At 42.8% G+C, this 24,600-nt stretch overlaps 1 protein-coding gene across 1 annotated transcript in view; it reads right to left on the bottom strand.

Annotated features, from left to right (window-relative positions):
• Positions 1 to 13,945, bottom strand: part of trim46b (tripartite motif containing 46b) — a 46,263-nt gene extending 32,318 nt beyond the window's left edge. The window contains exons 1-3 of the mRNA XM_063011080.1: positions 13,903 to 13,945; positions 5,510 to 5,747; positions 2,543 to 2,693 (exon numbers count right to left, since the gene is read on the bottom strand). Coding sequence (XP_062867150.1) covers positions 2,543 to 2,693; positions 5,510 to 5,747; positions 13,903 to 13,905 — 392 coding nt within the window. The 5' untranslated portion in view covers positions 13,906 to 13,945. The remainder of the gene's footprint in view (positions 1 to 2,542; positions 2,694 to 5,509; positions 5,748 to 13,902) is intronic.
• Positions 13,946 to 24,600: the final 10,655 nt, after the last annotated feature.

Raw genomic sequence — 24,600 nt, 5'->3', positions numbered from 1 at the left:
AGCATTGCAGTGACATGACATGGTGGTGGTGTGTTAGTGTGTGTTGTGCTGGTATGAGTGGATCAGACACAGCAGACACACACCCTGACAGCCATCAATCAGCCAGCAGAGGTTGTAATTGCAATTAAGTTATGAGACACACGGTATCCGGCTTTTAATATCCCCACCCCTATCTGAACAACAGGCCAATCGTTGTTCATGTGGCCGCTCAGCCCAGCCAGCAGGCAGAGCTGAGATTCGATACGATGTATTCGAGATCCCAGCTCTGGTGTTCAGCGTGTGTTTTAGCGCTGCGCCACCTGAGCGGCCACTGGCGTGATTTGTTAAGTAGATTTAATGCTCTAGGATTTGGACTCCTAAGCTGCGTCCGGAATCGCATACTTACAGAGTACGTACTAGATTGGAGGAAGTACGCACTACTCGGCCGGTAAAGAAGTACATACTTTCAGTACAGAAGTATGCAGTATGCACACAACACCGCTACGTACTACATCCGCCGTCTTACCAACGTCAGGTGATGACGTGAGGACGTGATGACGTAATATCACCATAGTTACAGACTCATTACAAACCACACTCACCAAAATTTTGGATATTTATCGTCTTTTTGTTATTTATTCATCTTTAACATTCTTATTTTATTTATCTTACTCACACTTGTGAACAGAGGACTCTCCGTTTTCCGCCACATTTCTTGTTTCTTATTCCGCTTCGAACGCCTACGCAGCTCCAGTTGCATTATGGGATACATTAGCGGACCGCAAGTGTGCGTCGTTTGCATACTCGGACATGGCTGCCCAATAAGTAGGTCATCCGGGTACTTCTCGACGTACCTTTTTATGTATACTATGTATTCGGACATACTAACCGTGTACTATTGAGTATGGAAGTATGCGATTCCGGATGCAGCTCTAGAACAGGGGTCACCAACACGGTGCCCGCGGGCACCTGGTCGCCCGCAGGGACCACGTGAGTCGCCCGCAGGGCATGTTCCAAAATAGCACTATAGTGACTAGAGCTCCGTCTAAAAATTTTATTTGTGTTGCTGTTCTTTTTAAATTAATAACACTTGCATTGATGTAGATTTGAAAATGACAATACTGAATTTAACATTTAAAAAAACAAAACTGTTTGATGTTTATTTGAGCTCTGATCTCGGAGTGCGGAGTTTTAAAACGTGCGCATAGCGCTGAGATAAGCGAGCTACGCATGCGCAGCCGCATAGGAGCGAGATGCAGGTTTTATGTAGTTTTTACTCTATGAAAGGCGCTTTTCAAATAAAATTTTATTATTATTATTTACAGAAAGGTTATAATGAAACCACTGATCAAGCTCCCACTTCAGCTAAGGCGTTAGGGAGCGTCATCAAACTAACAGAAACACGTAGGAGACATTTACTCTGCACTCATTACAGAGAAATAAATCTATTAAAGTCTTGTAATGATTTGATGGATTAATGTCAAACTATTTTTATACAAACACATTAAATACTACAAACCATATTTTTTAAAAATAACGTTTGTATTTATTTTCCATTAATTTTACTTTAAAAAGTATCAATAAAGTATGAAAAAATTGGTCACAAATTTATAATGGAGATGAATAAATCTATAAAGATCTCAAATTTTTTTTAGCATTTTTATATACAATCAATCAATCTTCCTCACCTACTACAAACCTTGTTTTTAAATAAATTATTTTAAAATAATTTAATTGTGCAAATAAATAAATCTATTAAAATCTTGTATCATTTCATGAATTAATGTCAAACTATTTTTATATACAAAATTAATGTCCCTTACCTCCTACAAACCTTGTTTAAAAAAATCCTTTTATATTTATTTTATATTAAAATATAATAAAGATCAGTAAATCCATAATAAGTGTGATAATCATTTGTAAAAAAAAAAACATATGTACTCATTCATACAAAACTGTCAAGAAAGATATTTACAAACATATTAAAGATGTGATAGCTCTGACAGATTTAGATTAATAGAGATAAATAATGTTACATGTTGAAATTTATGTTTTCTACCATGATAAATAGTTGTTAATAATTATTCTGAGGAATCATTAACATTATCATATGATCAGACAGTCTCTTCATATATATGAATATTGATAATAATAATAATAATAATAATAATATCATTAAAGGTGAACCGTGCAACTTTATGTTATTCAGGAAGTTTGTATCACCAAGTAGCCCTTCGTGTATTATTCAGTAGCCTTGAAGTAGCTCTCGGCCTCGAAAAGGTTGGTGACCCCTGCTCTAGAATGACTGTTATTCTAGTATAAAAACTAGAAAATTTGTATAATGTGCATATATTTTTTTAAATATAACTTACTATTATTTTATGATTAGTGAATTATCATCAAGAAACATCTAGGACATTGATATTTAATTTATGGATAAATACAACTTGTTACCCCAATATTACCAAATTTATTACCCACTTATTAACAATTTCTAATGTAAAGTGCAACCAATAGTTCCCCATCAAAGCCAAAAAAACTGCTTTGTGTTAATGTGTGTTACCTTTCTACTATTCGCTCTAATGTAAGGTTTCTCATACAGTCCACCAGTCCTCTCTCACCCAGTTCCACGTCTCGACCACAGGGAACACAGGGAAACAGCATGACCTGGGTCAGGCCCTCCTTACGTCTTCGTCCTGGATAGGTCCCAAATCCTGCACAAACATAGGAGACATGCGGCTCATCATGTGATCAGCAGGTACTTTAACAGTCATTAGCTCTCTGTGGCTTCACAACTTAGAAGATATAGATATACTTTATTTGTCATATATACAGTGTATCACAAAAGTGAGTACACCCCTCACATTTCTGCAGATATTTAAGTATATCTTTTCATGGGACAACACTGACAAAATGACACTTTGACACAATGAAAAGTAGTCTGTGTCCAGCTTATATAACAGTGTAAATTTATTCTTCCCTCAAAATAACTCAATATACAGCCATTAATGTCTAAACCACCGGCAACAAAAGTGAGTACACCCCTTAGTGAAAGTTCCTGAAGTGTCAATATTTTGTGTGGCCACCATTATTTCCCAGAACTGCCTTAACTCTCCTGGGCATGGAGTTTACCAGAGCTTCACAGGTTGCCACTGGAATGCTTTTCCACTCCTCCATGACGACATCACGGAGCTGGCGGATATTCGAGACTTTGCGCTCCTCCACCTTCCGCTTGAGGATGCCCCAAAGATATTCTATTGGGTTTAGGTCTGGAGACATGCTTGGCCAGACCATCACCTTTACCCTCAGCCTCTTCAATAAAGCAGTGGTCGTCTTAGAGGTGTGTTTGGGGTCATTATCATGCTGGAACACTGCCCTGCGACCCAGTTTCCGGAGGGAGGGGATCATGCTCTGCTTCAGTATTTCACAGTACATATTGGAGTTCATGTGTCCCTCAATGAAATGTAACTCCCCAACACCTGTTGCACTCATGCAGCCCCAGACCATGGCATTCCCACCACCATGCTTGACTGTAGGCATGACACACTTATCTTTGTACTCCTCACCTGATTGCCGCCACACATGCTTGAGACCATCTGAACCAAACAAATTAATCTTGGTCTCATCAGACCATAGGACATGGTTCCAGTAATCCAAGTCCTTTGTTGACATGTCTTCAGCAAACTGTTTGCGGGCTTTCTTGTGTAGAGACTTCAGAAGAGGCTTCCTTCTGGGGTGACAGCCATGCAGACCAATTTGATGTAGTGTGCGGCGTATGGTCTGAGCACTGACAGGCTGACCCCCCACCTTTTCAATCTCTGCAGCAATGCTGACAGCACTCCTGCGCCTATCTTTCAAAGACAGCAGTTGGATGTGACGCTGAGCACGTGCACTCAGCTTCTTTGGACGACCAACGCGAGGTCTGTTCTGAGTGGACCCTGCTCTTTTAAAACGCTGGATGATCTTGGCCACTGTGCTGCAGCTCAGTTTCAGGGTGTTGGCCATCTTCTTGTAGCCTTGGCCATCTTCATGTAGTGCAACAATTCGTCTTTTAAGATCCTCAGAGAGTTCTTTGCCATGAGGTGCCATGTTGGAACTTTCAGTGACCAGTATGAGAGAGTGTGAGAGCTGTACTACTAAATTGAACACACCTGCTCCCTATGCACACCTGAGACCTAGTAACACTAACAAATCACATGACATTTTGGAGGGAAAATGACAAGCAGTGCTCAATTTGGACATTTAGGGGTGTAGTCTCTTAGGGGTGTACTCACTTTTGTTGCCAGTGGTTTAGACATGAATGGCTGTATATTGAGTTATTTTGAGGGAAGAATAAATTTACACTGTTATATAAGCTGCACACAGACTACTTTTCATTGTGTCAAAGTGTCATTTTGTCAGTGTTGTCCCATGAAAAGATATACTTAAATATCTGCAGAAATGTGAGGGGTGTACTCACTTTTGTGATACACTGTACATACACTGATCAGCCATAACATTAAAACCACCTCCTTGTTTCTACACTCACTGTCCATTTTATCAGCTCCACTTACCATATAGAAGCACTTTGTAGTTCTACAATCACTGACTGTAGTCCATCTGTTGCTCTACATACCTTTTTAGCCTGCTTTCACCCTGTTCTTCAATGGTCAGGACCCCCACAGGACCACCACAGAGCAGGTATTATTTAGGTGGTGGGTCATTATCAGCACTGCAGTGACACTGACATGGTGGTGGTGTGTTAGTGTGTGTTGTGGTGGTATGAGAGGATCAGACACAGCAGCACTGCTGGAGTTTTTAAATACCGTGTCCACTCATTGTCCATTATATTAGACACTCCTACCTAGTTGGTCCACCTTGTAGATGTAAAGTCAGAGACGATCGCTCATCTATTGCTGCTGTTTGAGTTGGTCATCTTCTAGACCTTCATCAGTGGTCACAGGACGCTGCCTATGGGGCGCTGTTGGCTGGATATTTTTCTTGGTTGGTGGACTATTCTCAGTCCAGCAGTGACAGTGAGGTGTTTAAAAACTCCAGCAGCATTGCTGTGTCTGATCCACTCATACCAGCACAACACACACTAACACACCACCACCATGTCAGTGTCACTGCAGTGCTGAGAATGAACCACCACCTAAATAATACCTGCTCTGTGGGGGTCCTGACCATTAAAGAACTGCATGAAAGAGGGGCTAACGAAGCATGCAGAGAAACAGACGGACTACAGTCAGTAATTGTAGAACAACAAAGTGCTCCTATATGGTAAGTGAAACTGAAAAAATAGACAATGTGTAGAAACAAGGAGGTGGTTATATCCCAGCTTGTTTGAAAGCTGGGGTCAGAGAGCAGGGTCAGCCATCTGACCGCCCCTGGAGCAGACAGGGTTAAGGGCCTTGCTCAAAGACCCAACAGTGGCTGCATAGCATAGCAGAGCCTGGATATAAACTGCCAATCTTCCGGTTGATAGCCCAAAGCTCTACCCACTAGGCTACCACCGTGCACTATATACTGTATGTATACATACACATACCTGGGCGCAAGGGTCGGTCCACAGGCCGGCGGGTCTGGCGCGGTGAGCGCGTGTTTGGCGTCGAGGCAGGAGAATGGGGCTCTGGGGGCAGCTCTGGATGAGGGTAGCCACATTGCACCAGCACCTCTGAGGCACACAGCAAACATACACTGTGCTGGCAGGGCAACACCACCGGCTGCTTCACGATGTCTTTACATACGGGACACTGAAGCTCCCGTTCCAAGCACCTGATGTTAGACTGGAGGAAAGGGTAGAGCGTGAGAGAGCGGGAAGAAAAAAGAGAGGAAAAAATGAAACATGAAATCACAGACTGATCCTATTTGCATGACCTGCATCTCTATAATGTGAGCAACTCATGCCTAGTTCACACTACACGATTTCTGCCCTGATTTTCGCTCGGCGACTGGTCGGCGCTAGATTTGCCGGCTCGGGAGCAACTCGGCGTTCGCTCGGCGATCGAAACTCGGCTCTCGATCGCTGTGTGAGAACTACCCAACAACTCGATCCGACCGGCTCGTCGAGCGCTCGGCGACCGGATCGAGATTTCTAGCATGTCGGATATCTGGTCTGAGCTGCACAACTGGCAGTGAGTGCTGTGTCGAACAGCCAATGAGAAACGCAGGAGAGGAGTGTAAACAGGTGGGACAGGGGGATAATATAGTTTATATCAGAATACACCGGCACACACACGTTTTACAGTATTTCTGACCTGATCGTTCTCTACAAAACGTCATTGCAAAAATATGTATTAACCTCCAACTCACTACAGAACAATCCATGCTGTTCGTGTTGCCAAATCCACTCAGATTCATTTATTTTTCCTCCTTGATTTTACGCTGCACATCAGCGCACAAACACTTGCTGCCTTCAAGTAGGGCTGCAACGATTAGTCGACATAATCGATAACGTCGACTATAAAATGTGTCGACGTGGAATTTTATTATTTATTATTGCGACGCACTTAAGGGACTGCAGGGGGCGCAGCATCGCTTCCATGGTGCAGCGGGGAGTTTATGAAGACAGAGAGGCGAAGCTAGAGAGACCGAAACTTTCTAAAGTATTTCAGGAGCATTTCAGCCAAAATAACCCAAAGAAACGAGCTGGACGCAGACACTACAGAGCAGAGTTGTGGTTTCACGCCAGCGCTACGGTGAAACGCGAGCACCCTGCAGCCGTGATGAGCAGCGTTATTCCGGACAGGTACGTTTTTACACCGCTTTGTGCTTTAACCAACGTAGTTAATGTTTGTTAATGCTAGAGTACTTGTCGGAAAACTTCCTAAGAGTTCGCTATTTTTCAGGTTTGTTACCCTGTCTCGTCTTCCATATGTTTTGCTCTCGTTAACGAGAGCATTCATTCTAAATAATAAGCCTACTCTACTTAATGATAGCTAGTTAGCTCAGCAGATAATTCAGTTAAGATAATTAACCTGTTATGGTTTAGTTGGCATAGCCAGTACACTATTTGTAATAAACTACGATACATAGACTTCAGTTTGTGATAATTAATACAGCTTTCTCTTTTGCTCTTTCTATTAATAGCACTAAGCAATGGAGTGTGGATGAGAAGAGAAAAGGTTCATGCACCCCTCAGATGGCTGAGGTCTTCACAGACAGCATTCACATGTTTCTCAAGCACATGTTATAAATGTTTTTGACTTCCAGAGTGATAACTTCTGAAACATAACAGTTTCTTATGCTGTCCAAAGCTTTCTTATTTCATTGAATTTTTTTTATTGTGATTGTGTATTAATGTTTCAAATATATTTAATTAAACTATCAAGCTTAAGTTTCATATTCATGTTTCATGGGTCATTATTTTAATTTGATATTGGAGCTTAAATAACATAACAGAGTTTTGTTATGTTAAGGCAGAGATGGAGGGTATGACATAAATAATCGTTGACTAGTCGACTAATCGAAAAAATAATCGTCAGATTAGTCGACTACTAAAATAATCGTTAGTTGCAGCCCTACCTTCAAGTCGTGTCGGAAATATCGTATTTACGAGATGAGGGCACATGAACGGCCACTCAATGTCGTATTTACCATTGGGGAAACTCAGATTTTTCCATGAGCCCCGAGTTTCCGATGTGGGGGCGTATCATTAACAAAACGTCATGGCGACTGCCGGTATGGATGCTGTCCCTACAGTAAACGGTAAAAGTATTAAAACGGTTAAATGTAAAGTTCAAGCCGCTCAGGTGGCGCAGCGGTAAAAAGAAACGCGCTGCAACCAGGGCTGGATTCTGAGAAGCGTGGTATCGAATCCAGCCTTGCTTTACCGGTTCGAAGCCGAGTGGCTATATGAGCAACGATTGGCCGGTTGCTCATGCGGGGGGTGGGACAAAGAACCGGATGTGGGTCTCTCTCTGTCAGAATGCGATTGCGTTCTCTGCCGGCTGATTGGAGGCGCTTACACAGAGATGGGAGAGGGTGCCCTTAGGGTGTGTCTCTCCGCATGCAACGCTAGGTGGCGCCAAACTCGTCAATGTGTGGGTGGCAAAGATGCATCTGGCTGCTGCTCGTGTTTCGGAGGGGATACGGGTTAGCTTCAATCACCTCCGTCAGGGCAGGGTTCGGCATAGACAGAGAGGAAGCACGATGCTAATTGAACAATTGGATGCGCTAAAAAGGGGAGAAAAAGGGGTAAAAATAAAAAAAATAAAAAAATGTAAAGTTCAAGCTTGTATACATTTTGTACACAACGTGCACTTGTTCTGATGAAGAATAGCAATAGTCAATTTTTTTACCCGACCAAGAACCACTTGAACGCACATCATGTCGTAATTACGACCTCCGAACTCGTAGGAACTTCCGAGGAGGACTTGAAGGCAGCAATTGATCACTCGCTACTTGTTGACGTGCATTTTTGGACGTGGTATCATTAAACTCCTCGTCACTTCTCACGTGTGTTTTTGTAAAAAAATAAATAAATAAATAAATAAATAAACGTAGTTTGGGAGACCGGAGAAGCTCGCCTGCGATTCCAGTTGGTGATGGATCGTGTAGTGTGAAACCCCCTATCACCGATCAGTCGTGTAGTGTGAAATATACACCGACTGAAAGACTCCCGAGTGCAAAAGATTCAGTCGTGTAGTGTGAACTGTACAGCGACCCGGCAAATCAGAAAGTCGTGTGGCGTGAACTTGGCATCAGTAGTGTGTTTGGCCCCCGCGTGCCTGTACGCGCTCCTGACAGCGTCTGAGCATATCCCTGATTAGACGGCGGATGGTATCCTGGGGGATCTTCTCCCAGACCTACTTGCTAGCATCAAATGCACTGACACATAACGTCCCAGAGGTTCTTAATTGGATTCAGATTTAATGAACATGAGGGCCAATCAATGACATTAATGAGTTCATCATCCAGGAACTGCCTACATAATGCCACATGAGGCCAGGCGTTGTCCTGCACCAGGAGACACCCAGGGCCCACTGCACCAGGGTAAGGTCCGACAATGACTCATAAATATGCCTAGACAGACTATCACAGACCCACCGCCACCAGTAGCATAACGTTCGCCGTGGTATCGACTCTTAAATCTGTCACGTGCGAAGAGAACAGGGCACCCGTGGCAGACCTGCCAATTCTGGTGTTCTCTGGCGTATGCTCGGTCGATCTGCACAGTACTGGGCTGTGAGCACAGGTCCCACTAGGGATTCATTTAGGTAAAATTTAAGGTTTTTAGCTTGGAGTTCTGTCCGGAGTGTGGTACCTAATTGTGGCCAATGATTCTGAGGAAACTGGACCCACCACGACCCTGACCAGCAGAGATAAAACATATGAAATAAAGAATATGCCACATAGCCTGGGCAAAGATCTAACCAGAGTTGTGTCAGAAGCTTGGTGATGGCTGTCAAAAGGTAAATAGAGTAACAGGAAATATAACCTATTATATCAGGTGGTTAAGGTGCTGGATTAGTAATCAAAAAGTCCCTGGTTCAAGCCCGAGTTTTGCATGATCTCCCTGTGTGTGCAAGAATGTGTACTGGGTATCCTCTGGGTACTTTAGTGTCCCATACATTTAAAAAACATGCAGTAAGCCGCTCGGGTGGCGCAGCGGTAAAAACACACGCCGAACACCAGAGCTGGGATCTCGAATACATCGTATCGAGTCTCGGCTCTGCCTGCCGGCTGGGCTGGGCGGCCACATGAACGACGATTGGCCTGTTGTTTAGATAGGGGTGGGATATTAAAAGCCGGATAGGGACTCTCTCATAACAAATGCAACTACGACCTCTGCTGGCTGATTGATGGCACCTGCACAGAGACGGGAAAAAGAGTGCTGTCGGGGTGTGTCTCTCCGTACACAGTGCTGATCCGCATTGCACTCGTCAATAGTGTACAGTAGTGTTCAAAAAAATAGCAGTCCAACACCATTAACCTGATAAATCACTGTTTTTAGTAGAAATGCTATTTCTACATAGCAAAAAATTTACTTGAAAGTGTAGTAGAGTAATGAAAACAAAACAAACCCAACAATTAACACATGCATGCCGCTCATTCTGAGTAATCGAAGCATTGATTGAAAGGGGGTTGTTCAAAATAATAGCAGTGAGGAGTTCAATTGGTGAAATCATTCATTCTGCAGAAGAATGGGTGTCAGTTTTGGCCCTTATTTAAGATAGAAGGGTGGCAAATGTTGCACAGGTTGGTCATAGCGCATTTCCTTCTGAAATACTGGGAAAAATGGGTTGTTCCAGACATTGTTCTGATGAACAGCATACTTTGATTAAAAAGTTGATAGTAGAGGGAAAAACATACAGAGAAGTGCAGCAAATTATTGGCTGCTCAGCTAAAATGATCTCAAATGCCTTGAAGTGACAACCAACACCTGAAAGATGCAGAAGGAAGCGTGGAACTACTGTTCGAATGGATCGAAGAATAGCCAAAATAGCAAATACTCAGCCAATGATCACCTCCAGAAAGATCAAGGAACATCTGGAGTTACCAGTGAGTACAGAAGATGATTAAGTGAAGCCAATTTACCAGCAAGAACTCCTTGCAAAGTCCCGTTGTTAAGAAAAAGACGTGTCCTGAATGGGTTCAAATTTCCCAAGGAACACATTGACTGGTCCAACGAGAAATGGCTCAACATTTTGTGGACTGGTGAAAGCAAAATTGTTCTTTTTGGGTCTAGTGGCTGTAGACAGTATGTCAGACAACCCCCGAGCACTGAATTCAAGCCACAGTTCACTGTGAAGACAGTAAAGCATGGTGGTTCAAAATTATGATGTGGGGATGTTTTTTATACCATGGTGTTACGTCTATTTATCTCATACGAGGGATCATGGATCAGTTTAAATATATCAGAATACTTGAGGAGATCATGTTCCCCTATGTCGAAGAAGAAATGTCCTTAAAATGGGTGTTTTAACATGACAATGACCCAAAACATCTTGGTTACAGACAAACAAGATTGAGGTAATAGAGGTAATAGAGTGGCCAGTCCAATCCCCTGACTTCAATCCCATAGAGAACTTGTGAGCTGAAATCTGAAACGTGTTTTTTTGAGGCAAAACCCAAAATTGCAGAAGAACTGTGGAATGTAGTCTAATCATCCTGGACTGGAATACCTGTTCAGAGGTGCCAGAAGTTGGTCGACTCCATGCAACACCGATCTCGGAAACAATTGTTCTGCCAATAAATATTAGTTCAGTAATTTAAAGTAAAGTGAAACCTCAAACTAATTTTCAAGTTATAGATACATTTTTTGAGTTTTTAAAGAAAAATGCTGCACTGCTATTATTTTGAACAGTCTAATATTAATTTTTCTTAATTTTCTGTAAAGTATTAACACAAACTGACTAAATGTTGTTAATGTTTTGATTTAGAATTGAAAGTGTAGTATTTTCAGTGCATTTGCATTTATGGAAATAAAAGTTATTATAATGATTTTGTGCTTTATTCACTTTTTTAAAATCACTGCTATTTTTTTGATTACCACTGTAGGTGACTAAATGCATACGGCTGCTGCCCACGTGTCGGAGGGGGCGTGGGTTAGCTTCGTTCTCCTCAATCAGAGCGGAGATCGGCATTAGTGGAGAGGAAGCGTGACGCAATCGGGCAATTGGACGCACTAAAGGGGAGAAAATGTATTTAAAAAAAAAAAAACATGCAGTAAGTAGACAGGCTCTAAATTATCCTTTAATCTGAGTGACTGAGTAAGTAAGCGGTGTCCTGTCATGTATTTCTGGCTTTCACCCAGTGTTTCAGGGTGGCACCAGACCCACCACAATTCTGAGAAACGACTGACGGTGAAAATTAGTAAATCCTTTAATAATCATAATACGTCTTTTAAGCCATATTATTGACTTCAATCTTCCACCCACCTTTTTCACTCATTGACGTCTCTAAAGGGTTAACACCAATATACAGAAGGGAATTAACCAAGCAATCAATGCTGTGGCTTCAGGGACTAAGATCAGCACTTCTACTGGCCTCTAGGGTCATTTAATGGATCACAGCTTGTTAGTTAACTGACGGAGTGCAGAGCACAAATGTTTGGACAGGCAGACTGCATGGCTAGATGCTTAATTGTATACACGTGGCAATCCGACTGGATTAAAACACCTAAACGTTTGTTTCCTAATACTTTTGTATCCATAAAGTGTTCTTTCGCCCAAAAAACACTGTCTTATTCATATAAGACGAGGTGGGTACAATTCACTGGGCGAAAGGGAAGAAACACCCTGGACAGGTCACCAGTCCATCACAGGGTAAACACACATTCATACCTAGGACAATTTTAGAAGCTCTAATTGACCTGACTGCACTGCACAGACACCGGGAGAACGTGCAAACCCGGTCCATCCCAGTCCATCCCAGGGTAAAACACACACATTTACACCTAGGACAATTTTAGAAGCTCTATCTAACCTGACTGCATGTCTGTGGACTGTGGGAGGAAACCGGAGCACCTGGAGGAAACCCACACGAACACAGGGAGAACATGCAAACTCCACCCCAGTCTATCTTAGGGCAAACACACACATTCATACACCCATTCATACCATTTTAGTTGCTCCAATTTAACCTGTGAGAAAAAAAACCTGCAGACATGGGGAGAACATGCAAACTCCATCCCAGTCTATCTTGGGGCAAACACACACATTCACACACATTCATACCTAGGACAATTTTAGAAGCTCCAATTAACCCTGACTGCATGTCTTTGGACTGTGGGAGGAAACAGGAGCGCCCGGAGGAAACCCACACAGACATGGGGAGAACATGCAAACTCCATCCCAGTCTATCTCAGGGCAAACACACACATTCACACCTATTCACATCTAGGACAATTTTAGAAGCTCTATTTAACCTAAAGGCATGTCTGTGGACTGTGGGAGGAAACCGGAGCACCTGGAGGAAACACACATGGACATGAGGAGAACATGCAAACTCCATCCCAGTCTATCCCAAGGCAAACGCACACATTTACACCTAGGGCAATTTTAGAAGCTCCAATTAACCTGACTGCATGTCTGTGGACTACAAGAAGAAACCCAGACATGGGGAGAACATGCAAACTCCATCCCAGTCTATCTCAGGGCAAACACACACATTTACACCCATTCACACCCATTCTCACCTAGGACGATTTTAGTATCTCCAATTAACCCTGACTGCATGTCTTTGAACAGTGGGAGGAAACCCACGCAGACACGGGGAGAACATGCAAACTCCACACAGAAAAGACCCGGACCGGTCAACCTGGGAATCGAACTCGAGACCTTATTGCTGTGAGGCGATACTGTGCTACTCACAGCTTATTAAGGGTTAATAAATAATGCATCGAAATCAGCACTTATATGCAAGGCTACAGCTGCGTTCAGTTTGATTTACTGGCTTTGCAATCTGTTCTAGTGCACTTCAATAACGACGCAAAGCCATTTGAAATACGGCCAGTGGAATACACGGTCATTCACCAATGTCAACCAGGCCTATGCGTCACCGTCCTACCTCACACTGACTCATTTCACGACCGAATTTTAAAAAACACACGTTTTACCGAATTTAGCACGATTTGGGTGTATTTTAGTCGAGGTATTTGTGGTCAGGTTATAACTAGTGTGATTTTTTTACCCGGTTGCGTACTAACAGCACCGCGCTTACCTTCACCTGGTATCTCGGCGCCATGATGGAAGTGTAGCCCCCCCCTTACTGAAGCGATACAGTCATGGCGGGCCACTTGTAAGCTTCAACGCGTTAAATTACTCGAATAAAAAAGAAACCCGATTATTCGCGACGAATTTATACTTCATGTAGGTCCTCAAATGTAGTAAACATACAGTTTCAGGACAGACTCGCTTCACACAGCGGTTCGACGGAATCTACCAGTCTGAGGCGAGCACGCGGTGAAGAAGCGAGCGCACGTGCAGCAAATCTTACCATTATTAGTGTTTCCACCCTTTTACAGCCGTAGATCCGTAACCGAATACAGCACGCCCTCACAAGCGTCTCTCCTTTTAACTGCAGAAAAATGTGGGTTAGTGGGATACCGGTGTCGTCAGTGCGCCACTGGAAAGCCTTTTAATCCGTTTCCTCCCCCTGCATCTCTTTCTCCTCCTCTCATCAGTACCACAACCCATCCGCGTGCCGGCATCCCGTTACCGTGGCAACCAGCACCTTACTTATTTGATTGCAGACAGGATGAGCCTGAGATATTTCATGTTTCATTTATCCATTCCTGCATTTCAGACCTGCAACACATTCCAAAAAGAAAAGTTGGGACAGTAAAGCATTTACCACTTCGTAATGTTGCCGTTCCTTATCACCACCACAGCAAGCGATTTAGTGTTTCAGCTTTTATTGTGTCCCATTCTTCCTGCAAACACGTCTTAAGATGTGCAACAGTACGGGGTCGTATTGGGGACGGGTCAGGACTGCAGGCAGGCCAGTCCAGTACCCGTACCCTCTTCTTCCGCAGCCGTGCCTTTGTAATGTGTGCAGCATGTGGTTTTGCATTGTCTTGTTAAAAGATGACGTCTTGAAGGCAGCACATGTTGCTCTAAGATCCCAATGTACTTTTCTGCATTAATTCCAAGGGCACCGACACAGCCCCATACCATGACAGACCCTGGCTTTTGGACTTGTTCCTGATAACAGTCTGGATGGTCCTTTTAATCTTTGGTCCTGGAATGCTGATTCATCTGACCACAATACACGTTTCCGCTGTGTGATGGTCCATCCTAGATACCTCCGAGCCCAGAGAAGTCAACGCCGCTTCTGGACATGGTTAACATAAGGCTTTGGTAAGTGGTATTTGTGCATGTAGCTCTGTATTGTAGTGCTTGATAAAGGTTTGCCAAAGTAATCCCTCACCCATGTGGTTATATCAGCTATTGTTGAGTGGTGGTTCTTGATGCAGTGCCGTCTGAGGGATCGAAGAACACGAGCATTCAGCTTAAGCTTGCACCCTTGGCCTTTACGCACTGAAATTCCTCCTGATTCCTTGAATGGTTTAATGATATTATGCACTGTAGATGGAGAAATATGCAAATCCCTTCCAATCTTTCTTTGAGGTACATTGTTTTTAAACATTTCAATAATTTTTTCACACATTTGTTGATAAACTGGAGATCCTCTGATCATCTTTGCTCATCAAAGACTCCTGACGCCTTTCCTGGATGCTGCTTTTGTACCAAACCATGATTACAATCACCTGTCTGAAATCACATCATTATTTAGTTTTTTCACCTCATTACTAGCCCGAAATTGCCCCCGTCCCAACTTGTTTGGAATGTGTTGCAGACCTGAAATGCAGGAATGGATGTTTATTAACAAATTAAAAAAAGTTGAGCAGATAAAACATGAAATATCTCAGGTTCAAAATGTCTGCAGTGAAATAAAAGTCAAAGTAAATGTAAGGAACACTGTTTTTATTTTATTTGCATTTTCCATACTGTCCTAACCTTTTCTGATTCATGTTTTGTTTTTTTAATATTTACATTTAAATAAATATTATAAAAAAATTAAAAAATTAAAAAAAAATTTTTTTTTAGACAGGCTTTGCTTTAAAGAAGAATGTACATTAGATGCCTTAATGTATTTGGACTATAAGCTTGTTGGGCATCTTATTTTAAATTCATGGACATTAATACAATAATACAGTTGGCCCCATCGTCCGGGCTATCACAGTCTTAGGACAGTTGTGGCCTAGCGGTTAAGGTACTGGACTAGTAATCCAAAGGTTGCTGGTTCAAGCCCCACCACTGCCAGGTTGCAACTGTTGGGCCCTTGAGCAAGGCTCTTAACCCTCAATTGAATGGAGTGCTTTATTATTAAAGAAAGGATGGTAGGAACCTCTATACTCTGCACTTACTTAAAGCAGACATGCGGTGGCGCCACTGCATTAGATCATGTTCGTGCTAACAACGCGCATGCTCAAAAATACCTTCTAAGTCTGCTATAACCCACATGCTGTACATTCACTGTATTAAATAGTACACAGGGTTGCATATCCCAGATGTATTAATGCCAATAACATAAGACAAGTGTAGCATACTCAAAATACATTCTGGAAAATAAACACCTTAGTTAGAGTATTCTACAATGTCAGTGGCTGTTGTGGTCTTGATTGTTAGATGAGGGACAGTGACTTTGGGTGTGTTAAATTAAGGTGACCATACGTCCTCTTTGTCCCACCCCCCAACCGAACAACAGGCCAATCGTTGTTCATGTTGCCACTCAGCCTCGAGCCGGTAAGGCAGAGATGGATTCGATACCATGTATACGGGATCCAGCTCTGGTTGCAGCGTGTGCTTTTTACCGCTGCGCCACCTGAGCGGCTCGGGATTTTTAAATTACCAAAAATGTCTGGGATTCGGCTATTATGATTGGGCGGCACTGTGGGTAAGTGGGTAGTAGGGGTGTGCTATATCGTATCGTTCACGATAATACCGGTATAATTTTTAAAACGATCAAAAAATTCCCATATTGTAATAATAGCGATATTCTGCGTTGTTTACGTAATGACGTCACACAGCTACGCAAATGGCGTACGCTCGTTACGTGAGTCATTTGGCTAAGTATGGTGGAAAGCGGCTCTGCGGTGGAGGAGCTCGTTCCAAAAATTCCAAGTCCACCATAAATTAATCTTTGGCCCAAACCCCAACCACGCCTTGCCGGCAACTTTTTTGCGGAAGTATTTCTGCACGCAGGTTCACACAGGGACGCAATTCAACAGCGCAGGAATACTCTTAACATTAATGTCAACCACCAACACAGAATTAGTACTACTATTACTTAGTACTACTACTACTGTACTTAGTAGTAATTGTGGCGCGCTACGAGTAAAGGACGTAGCTCTGCGCGTTCTACGCGCTCTGCGCGTTCCAGTGTTGCCAGATTGGGCGGCTATCCGCCAAATTGGGCGGATTTTGTTGGAAAACTATTTAATAGCAGTTAAGTAACAGTTCTATTTAAAAGAAATATTCCGTTTTAAAAAGCTCCAGCATTGAAGAAGGTTATTAAAAGTAAAGTCAATTTTCAATGCTGATTTGGCTTAATAGTGTTGGTCAGTCTGTATCATATTGTTGAAAGAAAATTTAAATTTGCTAGCATGTTCTGGGGTTCAATTGAGTGTCATTATTACACACAAGTTGGCAGCCAAATGATAAAGTATTGCAAAGGAATGTATTTCTTCCTCATAATTTTAAGGTTGCTATATTTTGGTTTTTTACTCGTCAGGGAAAAGGAAGAGAAAAAAGCTTATTATTAGTCTGCGGGTCTTCGTGATGTAATTCTACATGGCACTCACTGCCTGTATAGGTAAATGAGTGAGTGACCACATAAAAAAAGGTATCAGTTTCTGTGCCACCCCTATGTGAGCAATGGTCTCAGTCTGACCACCCCTATGAAAATTATCTGACTCCACCATTACATTGTTACATTATTTTTATTGGAAAGACAAAATACAGAAAAGTGTGCGTAATTCTTAAATAGGTCTTACATTTTTCTACGAAGTGTTAACTTATATTAATTCTAAATAAAACCTGAACATTTTTTTTTGCAATAGTGTTTTCTCGAAATAAATAAAATATTTTTCAGTGTTTTCTCACAGCAAGAAGGTCCTGGGATCCATCCCCAGGTGGGGCGGTCCGGATCCTTTCTGTGTGGAGTTTGCATGTTCTCCCCGTGTCTGCATGGGTTTCCTCCGGGTTCTCTGGTTTTCTCCCACAGTCCAAAGACATGCAAGTGAGGTGAAAAGATATAATAAAATATTTGCAGAATTGTGAGGGGTGTACTCACTTTTGTGATACACTGTATGTATATACAGTATATATATATATATATGTATATATATATATATATACATATATATATATACAGTGTATCACAAAAGTGAGTACACCCCTCACATTTCTGCAAATATTTTATTATATCTTTTCATGGGACAACACTATAGAAATAAAACTTGGATATAACTTAGAGTAGTCAGTGTACAACTTGTATAGCAGTGTAGATTTACTGTCTTCTGAAAATAACTCAACACACAGCCATTAATGTCAAAATGGCTGGCAACACAAGTGAGTACACCCCACAGTGAACATGTCCAAATTGTGCCCAAAGTGTCAATATTTTGTGTGACCACCATTATTATCCAGCACTGCCTTAACCCTCCTGGGCATGGAATTCACCAGAGCTGCACAGGTTGCTACTGGAATCCTCTTCCACTCCTTCATGATGACATCACGGAGCTGGTGGATGTTAGACACCTTGAACTCCTCCACCTTCCACTTGAGGATGCGCCACAGGTGCTCAATTGGGTTTAGTCCATCACCTTTACCTTCAGCTTCCTCAGCAAGGCAGTTGTCATCTTGGAGGTTGTGTTTGGGGTCGTTATCCTGTTGGAAAACTGCCATGAGGCCCAGTTTTCGAAGGGAGGGGATCATGCTCTGTTTCAGAATGTCACAGTACATGTTGGAATTCATGTTTCCCTCAATGAACCGCAGCTCCCCAGTGCCAGCAACACTCATGCAGCCCAAGACCATGATGCTACCACCACCATGCTTGACTGTAGGCAAGATACAGTTGTCTTGGTACTTCTCACCAGGGCGCCGCCACACATGCTGGACACCATCTGAGCCAAACAAGTTTATCTTGGTCTCGTCAGACCACAGGGCATTCCAGTAATCCATGTTCTTGGACTGCTTGTCTTCAGCAAACTGTTTGCGGGCTTTCTTGTGCGTCAGCTTCCTTCTGGGATGACGACCATGCAGACCGAGTTGATGCAGTGTGCGGCGTATGGTCTGAGCACTGACAGGCTGACCTCCCACGTCTTCAACCTCTGCAGCAATGCTGGCAGCACTCATGTGTCTATTTTTTAAAGCCAACCTCTGGATATGACGCCGAACACGTGGACTCAACTTCTTTGGTCGACCCTGGCGAAGCCTGTTCCGAGTGGAACCTGTCCTGGAAAACCGCTGTATGACCTTGGCCACCATGCTGTAGCTCAGTTTCAGGGTGTTAGCAATCTTCTTATAGCCTCACCATCTTTGTGGAGAGCAACAATTCTATTTCTCACAGCCTCAGAGAGTTCTTTGCCATGAGGTGCCATGTTGAATATCCAGTGGCCAGTATGAGAGAATTGTACCCAAAACACCAAATTTAATAGCCCTGCTCCCCATTTACACCTGGGACCTTGACACATGACACCAGGGAGGGACAACGACACATTTGGGCACAATTTGGACATGTTCACTGTGGGGTGTACTCACTTATGTTGCCAGCTATTTAGACATTAATGGCTGTGTGTTGAGTTATTTTCAGAAGACAGTAAATCTACACTGCTATACAAGTTGTACACTGACTACTCTAAGTTATATCCAAGTTTCATTTCTATAGTGTTTTCCCATGAAAAGATATAATGAAATATTTGCAGAAATGTGAGGGGTGTACTCACTTTTGTGATACACTGTATATATATATATTATTTGTTTAATAACAAAGCTCCACTTACCATATAGAAGCACTTTGAAGTTCTACAATTACTGACTGTAGTCCATCTATTTCTCTACATACCTTTTTAGCCTGCTTTCACCCTGTTCTTTAATGGTCAGGACCACTACAGAGCAGGTATTATTTAGGTGGTGGATCATTCTCTGCACTGCAGTGACACTGACATGGTGGTGGTGTGTTAGTGTGTGTTGTGCTGGTATGAGTGGATCAGACAGCAGCGCTGCTTGAGTTTTTAAACACCGTGTCCACTCACTGTCCACTCTTAGACACTCCTACCTAGTTGGTCCACCTTGTAGATGTAAAGTCAGAGACAATCGCTCATCTATTGCTGCTGTTTGAGTTGGTCATCTTAGACCATCAGTGGTCACAGGATGCTGCCCACGAGGTGCTGTTGGCTGAATATATTTTTGGTTGGTGGACTATTCTCAGTCCAGCAGTGTCAGTGAGGTGTTTAAAAACTCCAGCAGCGCTGTTGTGTCTGATCCACTCATACCAGCACAACACAAACTAACACACCACCACCATGTCAGTGTCACTGCAGTGCTGAGAATAATCCACCACCCAAGTAATATCTACTCTGTGGGGGTCCTGGCCATTGAAGAACAGCATGAAAGGGAGCTAACAAAGTATGCAGAGAAATAGATGGACTACAGTCAGTAATTGTAAGACTACAAAGTGCTTCTATATGGTAAGTGGAGCTGATAAACTGGACAGTGAGTGTAGAAACAAGGAGGTGGTTTGTGTTATGGCTGATTGGATGTATTTTATTTGTATATACTTAAGACAATAAGACATACACCACAGTTATGATGTTTCTAAATTTCATCATACTGTGGCGAGTGGTCGTCTTGGGTTTCCCCCAGGATGCCCTGCCTGCTTACATCACCAACCGTGGGAGCGTTGTATTTCCATGATGCAGCACACTCACAGTCAAAGAGTAATAAGGGTTAAATTATTTTAGTTATTCGTGTTGTTCACAGTGACCTAAGTGTTCATTTTCACTTGTTAGTTAAGTGGCAGTGATCTGCTGTATATTAGGTCTAGCCTCTTGTCAATGCCCTTGTAACTCACATAAATCTAATTAAAGATGCCACGTATATAGCCGTAATCATGCTGACGTGGCAATAAATCCCAGCTACCATCATCATCCTAATTAAAGGGCTAATCTCCCAAAAGTAAAAGTGTTTTGTTTCCTTACACCTCGTTGACGCCAGAAAACTTTTAAAAATATGCAACAACATTTAATTTTATTGTAAAAACATGTAGTACCAAAGGGTACCGCCCATACGCAAATGTAATACATGTACATATATTACATTTTCGTATATCAAATATATGCCCATATTTGTGCAAACTATATTATGGAACCTATTTATATTTACAGTGTATCACAAAAGTGAGTACACCCCTCACATTTCTGCAAATATTTCATTATATCTTTTCATGGGACAACACTATAGACATGAAACTTGGATATAACTTAGAGTAGTCAGTGTACAGCTTGTATAGCAGTGTAGATTTACTGTCTTCTGAAAATAACTCAACACACAGCCATTAATGTCTAAATAGCTGGCAACATAAGTGAGTACACCCCACAGTGAACATGTCCAAATTGTGCCCAAATGTGTCGTTGTCCCTCCCTGGTGTCATGTGTCAAGGTCCCAGGTGTGAATGGGGAGCAGGTGTGTTAAATTTGGTGTTTTGGGTACAATTCTCTCATACTGGCCACTGGATATTCAACATGGCACTTCATGGCAAAGAACTCTCTGAGGATGTGAGAAATAGAATTGTTGCTCTCCACAAAGATGGCCTGGGCTATAAGAAGATTGCTAACACCCTGAAACTGAGCTACAGCATGGTGGCCAAGGTCATACAGCGGTTTTCCAGGACAGGTTCCACTCGGAACAGGCTTCGCCAGGGTCGACCAAAGAAGTTGAGTCCACGTGTTCGGCGTCATATCCAGAGGTTGGCTTTAAAAAATAGACACATGAGTGCTGCCAGCATTGCTGCAGAGGTTGAAGACGTGGGAGGTCAGCCTGTCAGTGCTCAGACCATACGCCGCACACTGCATCAACTCGGTCTGCATGGTCGTCATCCCAGAAGGAAGCTGACGCACAAGAAAGCCCGCAAACAGTTTGCTGAAGACAAGCAGTCCAAGAACATGGATTACTGGAATGCCCTGTGGTCTGACGAGACCAAGATAAACTTGTTTGGCTCAGATGGTGTCCAGCATGTGTGGCGGCGCCCTGATGAGAAGTACCAAGACAACTGTATCTTGCCTACAGTCAAGCATGGTGGTGGTAGCATCATGGTCTTGGGCTGCATGAGTGTTGCTGGCACTGGGGAGCTGCAGTTCATTGAGGGAAACATGAATTCCAACATGTACTGTGACATTCTGAAACAGAGCATGATCCCCTCCCTTCGAAAACTGGGCCTCATTGCAGTTTTCCAACAGGATAACGACCCCAAACACAACCTCCAAGATGACAACTGCCTTGCTGAGGAAGCTGAAGGTAAAGGTGATGGACTAAACCCAATTGAGCACCTGTGGCGCATCCTCAAGTGGAAGGTGGAGGAGTTCAAGGTGTCTAACATCCACCAGCTCCGTGATGTCATCATGGAGGAGTGGAAGAGGATTCCAGTAGCAACCTGTGCAGCTCTGGTGAATTCCATGCCCAGGAGGGTTAAGGCAGTGCTGGTTAATAATGGTGGTCACACAAAATATTGACACTTTGGGCACAATTTGGACATGTTCACTGTGGGGTGTACTCACTTATGTTGCCAGCCATTTAGACATTAATGGCTGTGTGTTGAGTTATTTTCAGAAGACAGTAAATCTACACTGCTATACAAGCTGTACACTGACTACTCTAAGTTATATCCAAGTTTTATTTCTATAGTGTTGTCCCATGAAAAGATATAATAAAATATTTGCAGAAATGTGAGGGGTGTACTCACTTTTGTGATACACTGTATATATATATATATATATATATATATATATATATATACAGTGTATCACAAAAGTGAGTACACCCCTCACATTTCTGCAGATATTTAAGTATATCTTTTCATGGGACAACACTGACAAAATGACACTTTGACACAATGAAAAGTAGTCTGTGTGCAGCTTATATAACAGTGTAAATTTATTCTTCCCTCAAAATAACTCAATATACAGCCATTAATGTCTAAACCACCGGCAACAAAAGTGAGTACACCCCTTAGTGAAAGTTCCTAAAGTGTCAATATTTTGTGTGGCCACCATTATTTCCCAGAACTGCCTTAACTTTCCTGGGCATGGAGTTTACCAGAGCTTCACAGGTTGCCACTGGAATGCTTTTCCACTCCTCCATGACGACATCACGGAGCTGGCGGATATTCGAGACTTTGCGCTCCTCCACCTTCCGCTTGAGGATGCCCCAAAGATGTTCTATTGGGTTTAGGTCTGGAGACATGCTTGGCCAGTCCATCACCTTTACCCTCAGCCTCTTCAATAAAGCAGTGGTCGTCTTAGAGGTGTGTTTGGGGTCATTATCATGCTGGAACACTGCCCTGCGACCCAGTTTCCGGAGGGAGGGGATCATGCTCTGCTTCAGTATCTCACAGTACATATTGGAGTTCATGTGTCCCTCAATGAAATGTAACTCCCCAACACCTGCTGCACTCATGCAGCCCCAGACCATGGCATTCCCACCACCATGCTTGACTGTAGGCATGACACACTTATCTTTGTACTCCTCACCTGATTGCCGCCACACATGCTTGAGACCATCTGAACCAAACAAATTAATCTTGGTCTCATCAGACCATAGGACATGGTTCCAGTAATCCATGTCCTTTGTTGACATGTCTTCAGCAAACTGTTTGCGGGCTTTCTTGTGTAGAGACTTCAGAAGAGGCTTCCTTCTGGGGTGACAGCCATGCAGACCAATTTGATGTAGTGTGCGGCGTATGGTCTGAGCACTGACAGGCTGACCCCCCACCTTTTCAATCTCTGCAGCAATGCTGACAGCACTCCTGCGCCTATCTTTCAAAGACAGCAGTTGGATGTGACGCTGAGCACGTGCACTCAGCTTCTTTGGACGACCAACGCGAGGTCTGTTCTGAGTGGACCCTGCTCTTTTAAAACGCTGGATGATCTTGGCCACTGTGCTGCAGCTCGGTTTCAGGGTGTTGGCAATCTTCTTGTAGCCTTGGCCATCTTCATGTAGCGCAACAATTTGTCTTTTAAGATCCTCAGAGAGTTCTTTGCCATGAGGTGCCATGTTGGAACTTTCAGTGACCAGTATGAGAGAGTGTGAGAGCTGTACTACTAAATTGAACACACCTGCTCCCTATGCACACCTGAGACCTAGTAACACTAACAAATCACATGACATTTTGGAGGGAAAATGACAAGCAGTGCTCAATTTGGACATTTAGGGGTGTAGTCTCTTAGGGGTGTACTCACTTTTGTTGCCGGTGGTTTAGACATTAATGGCTGTATATTGAGTTATTTTGAGGGAAGAATAAATTTACACTGTTATATAAGCTGCACACAGACTACTTTTCATTGTGTCAAAGTGTCATTTTGTCAGTGTTGTCCCATGAAAAGATATACTTAAATATCTGCAGAAATGTGAGGGGTGTACTCACTTTTGTGATACACTGTATATATATATATATATATAGAAGCACTTTGTAGTTCTACACTTACTGACTGTAGTCCATCTATTTCTCTACATACTTTGTTAGCCCCCTTTCATGCTGTTCTTCAATGGTCAGGACTCTCCCAGGACCACTACAGAGTTGGTTTTATTTAGGGGGTGGATCATTCTCAGCACTGCAGTGACACTGACATGGTGGTGGTGTGTTAGTGTGTGTTGTGCTGGTATGAGTGGATCAGACACAGTAGCACTGCTGGAGTTTTTAAATACCGTGTCCACTCACTGTCCACTCTATTAGACACTCCTACCTAGTTGGTTCACCTTGTAGATGTAAAGTCAGTGTATATGGTTACAACATATAATACCATATAAAAATGAATCCTATAGTATATGCACATACTGTATTTGTATATGTATCAAGAACTCACCATAGACTTTATTACAGACTGGACTGAATAATAACTCTGTTATTATTTAT

Source organism: Trichomycterus rosablanca, chromosome 2 (genome assembly GCF_030014385.1).
Source record: "Trichomycterus rosablanca isolate fTriRos1 chromosome 2, fTriRos1.hap1, whole genome shotgun sequence".
Taxonomy (NCBI): domain Eukaryota; kingdom Metazoa; phylum Chordata; class Actinopteri; order Siluriformes; family Trichomycteridae; genus Trichomycterus; species Trichomycterus rosablanca.
Note: the sequence above shows the minus strand (reverse complement) of the source record. Positions and strands in the feature narration are given on the sequence as shown.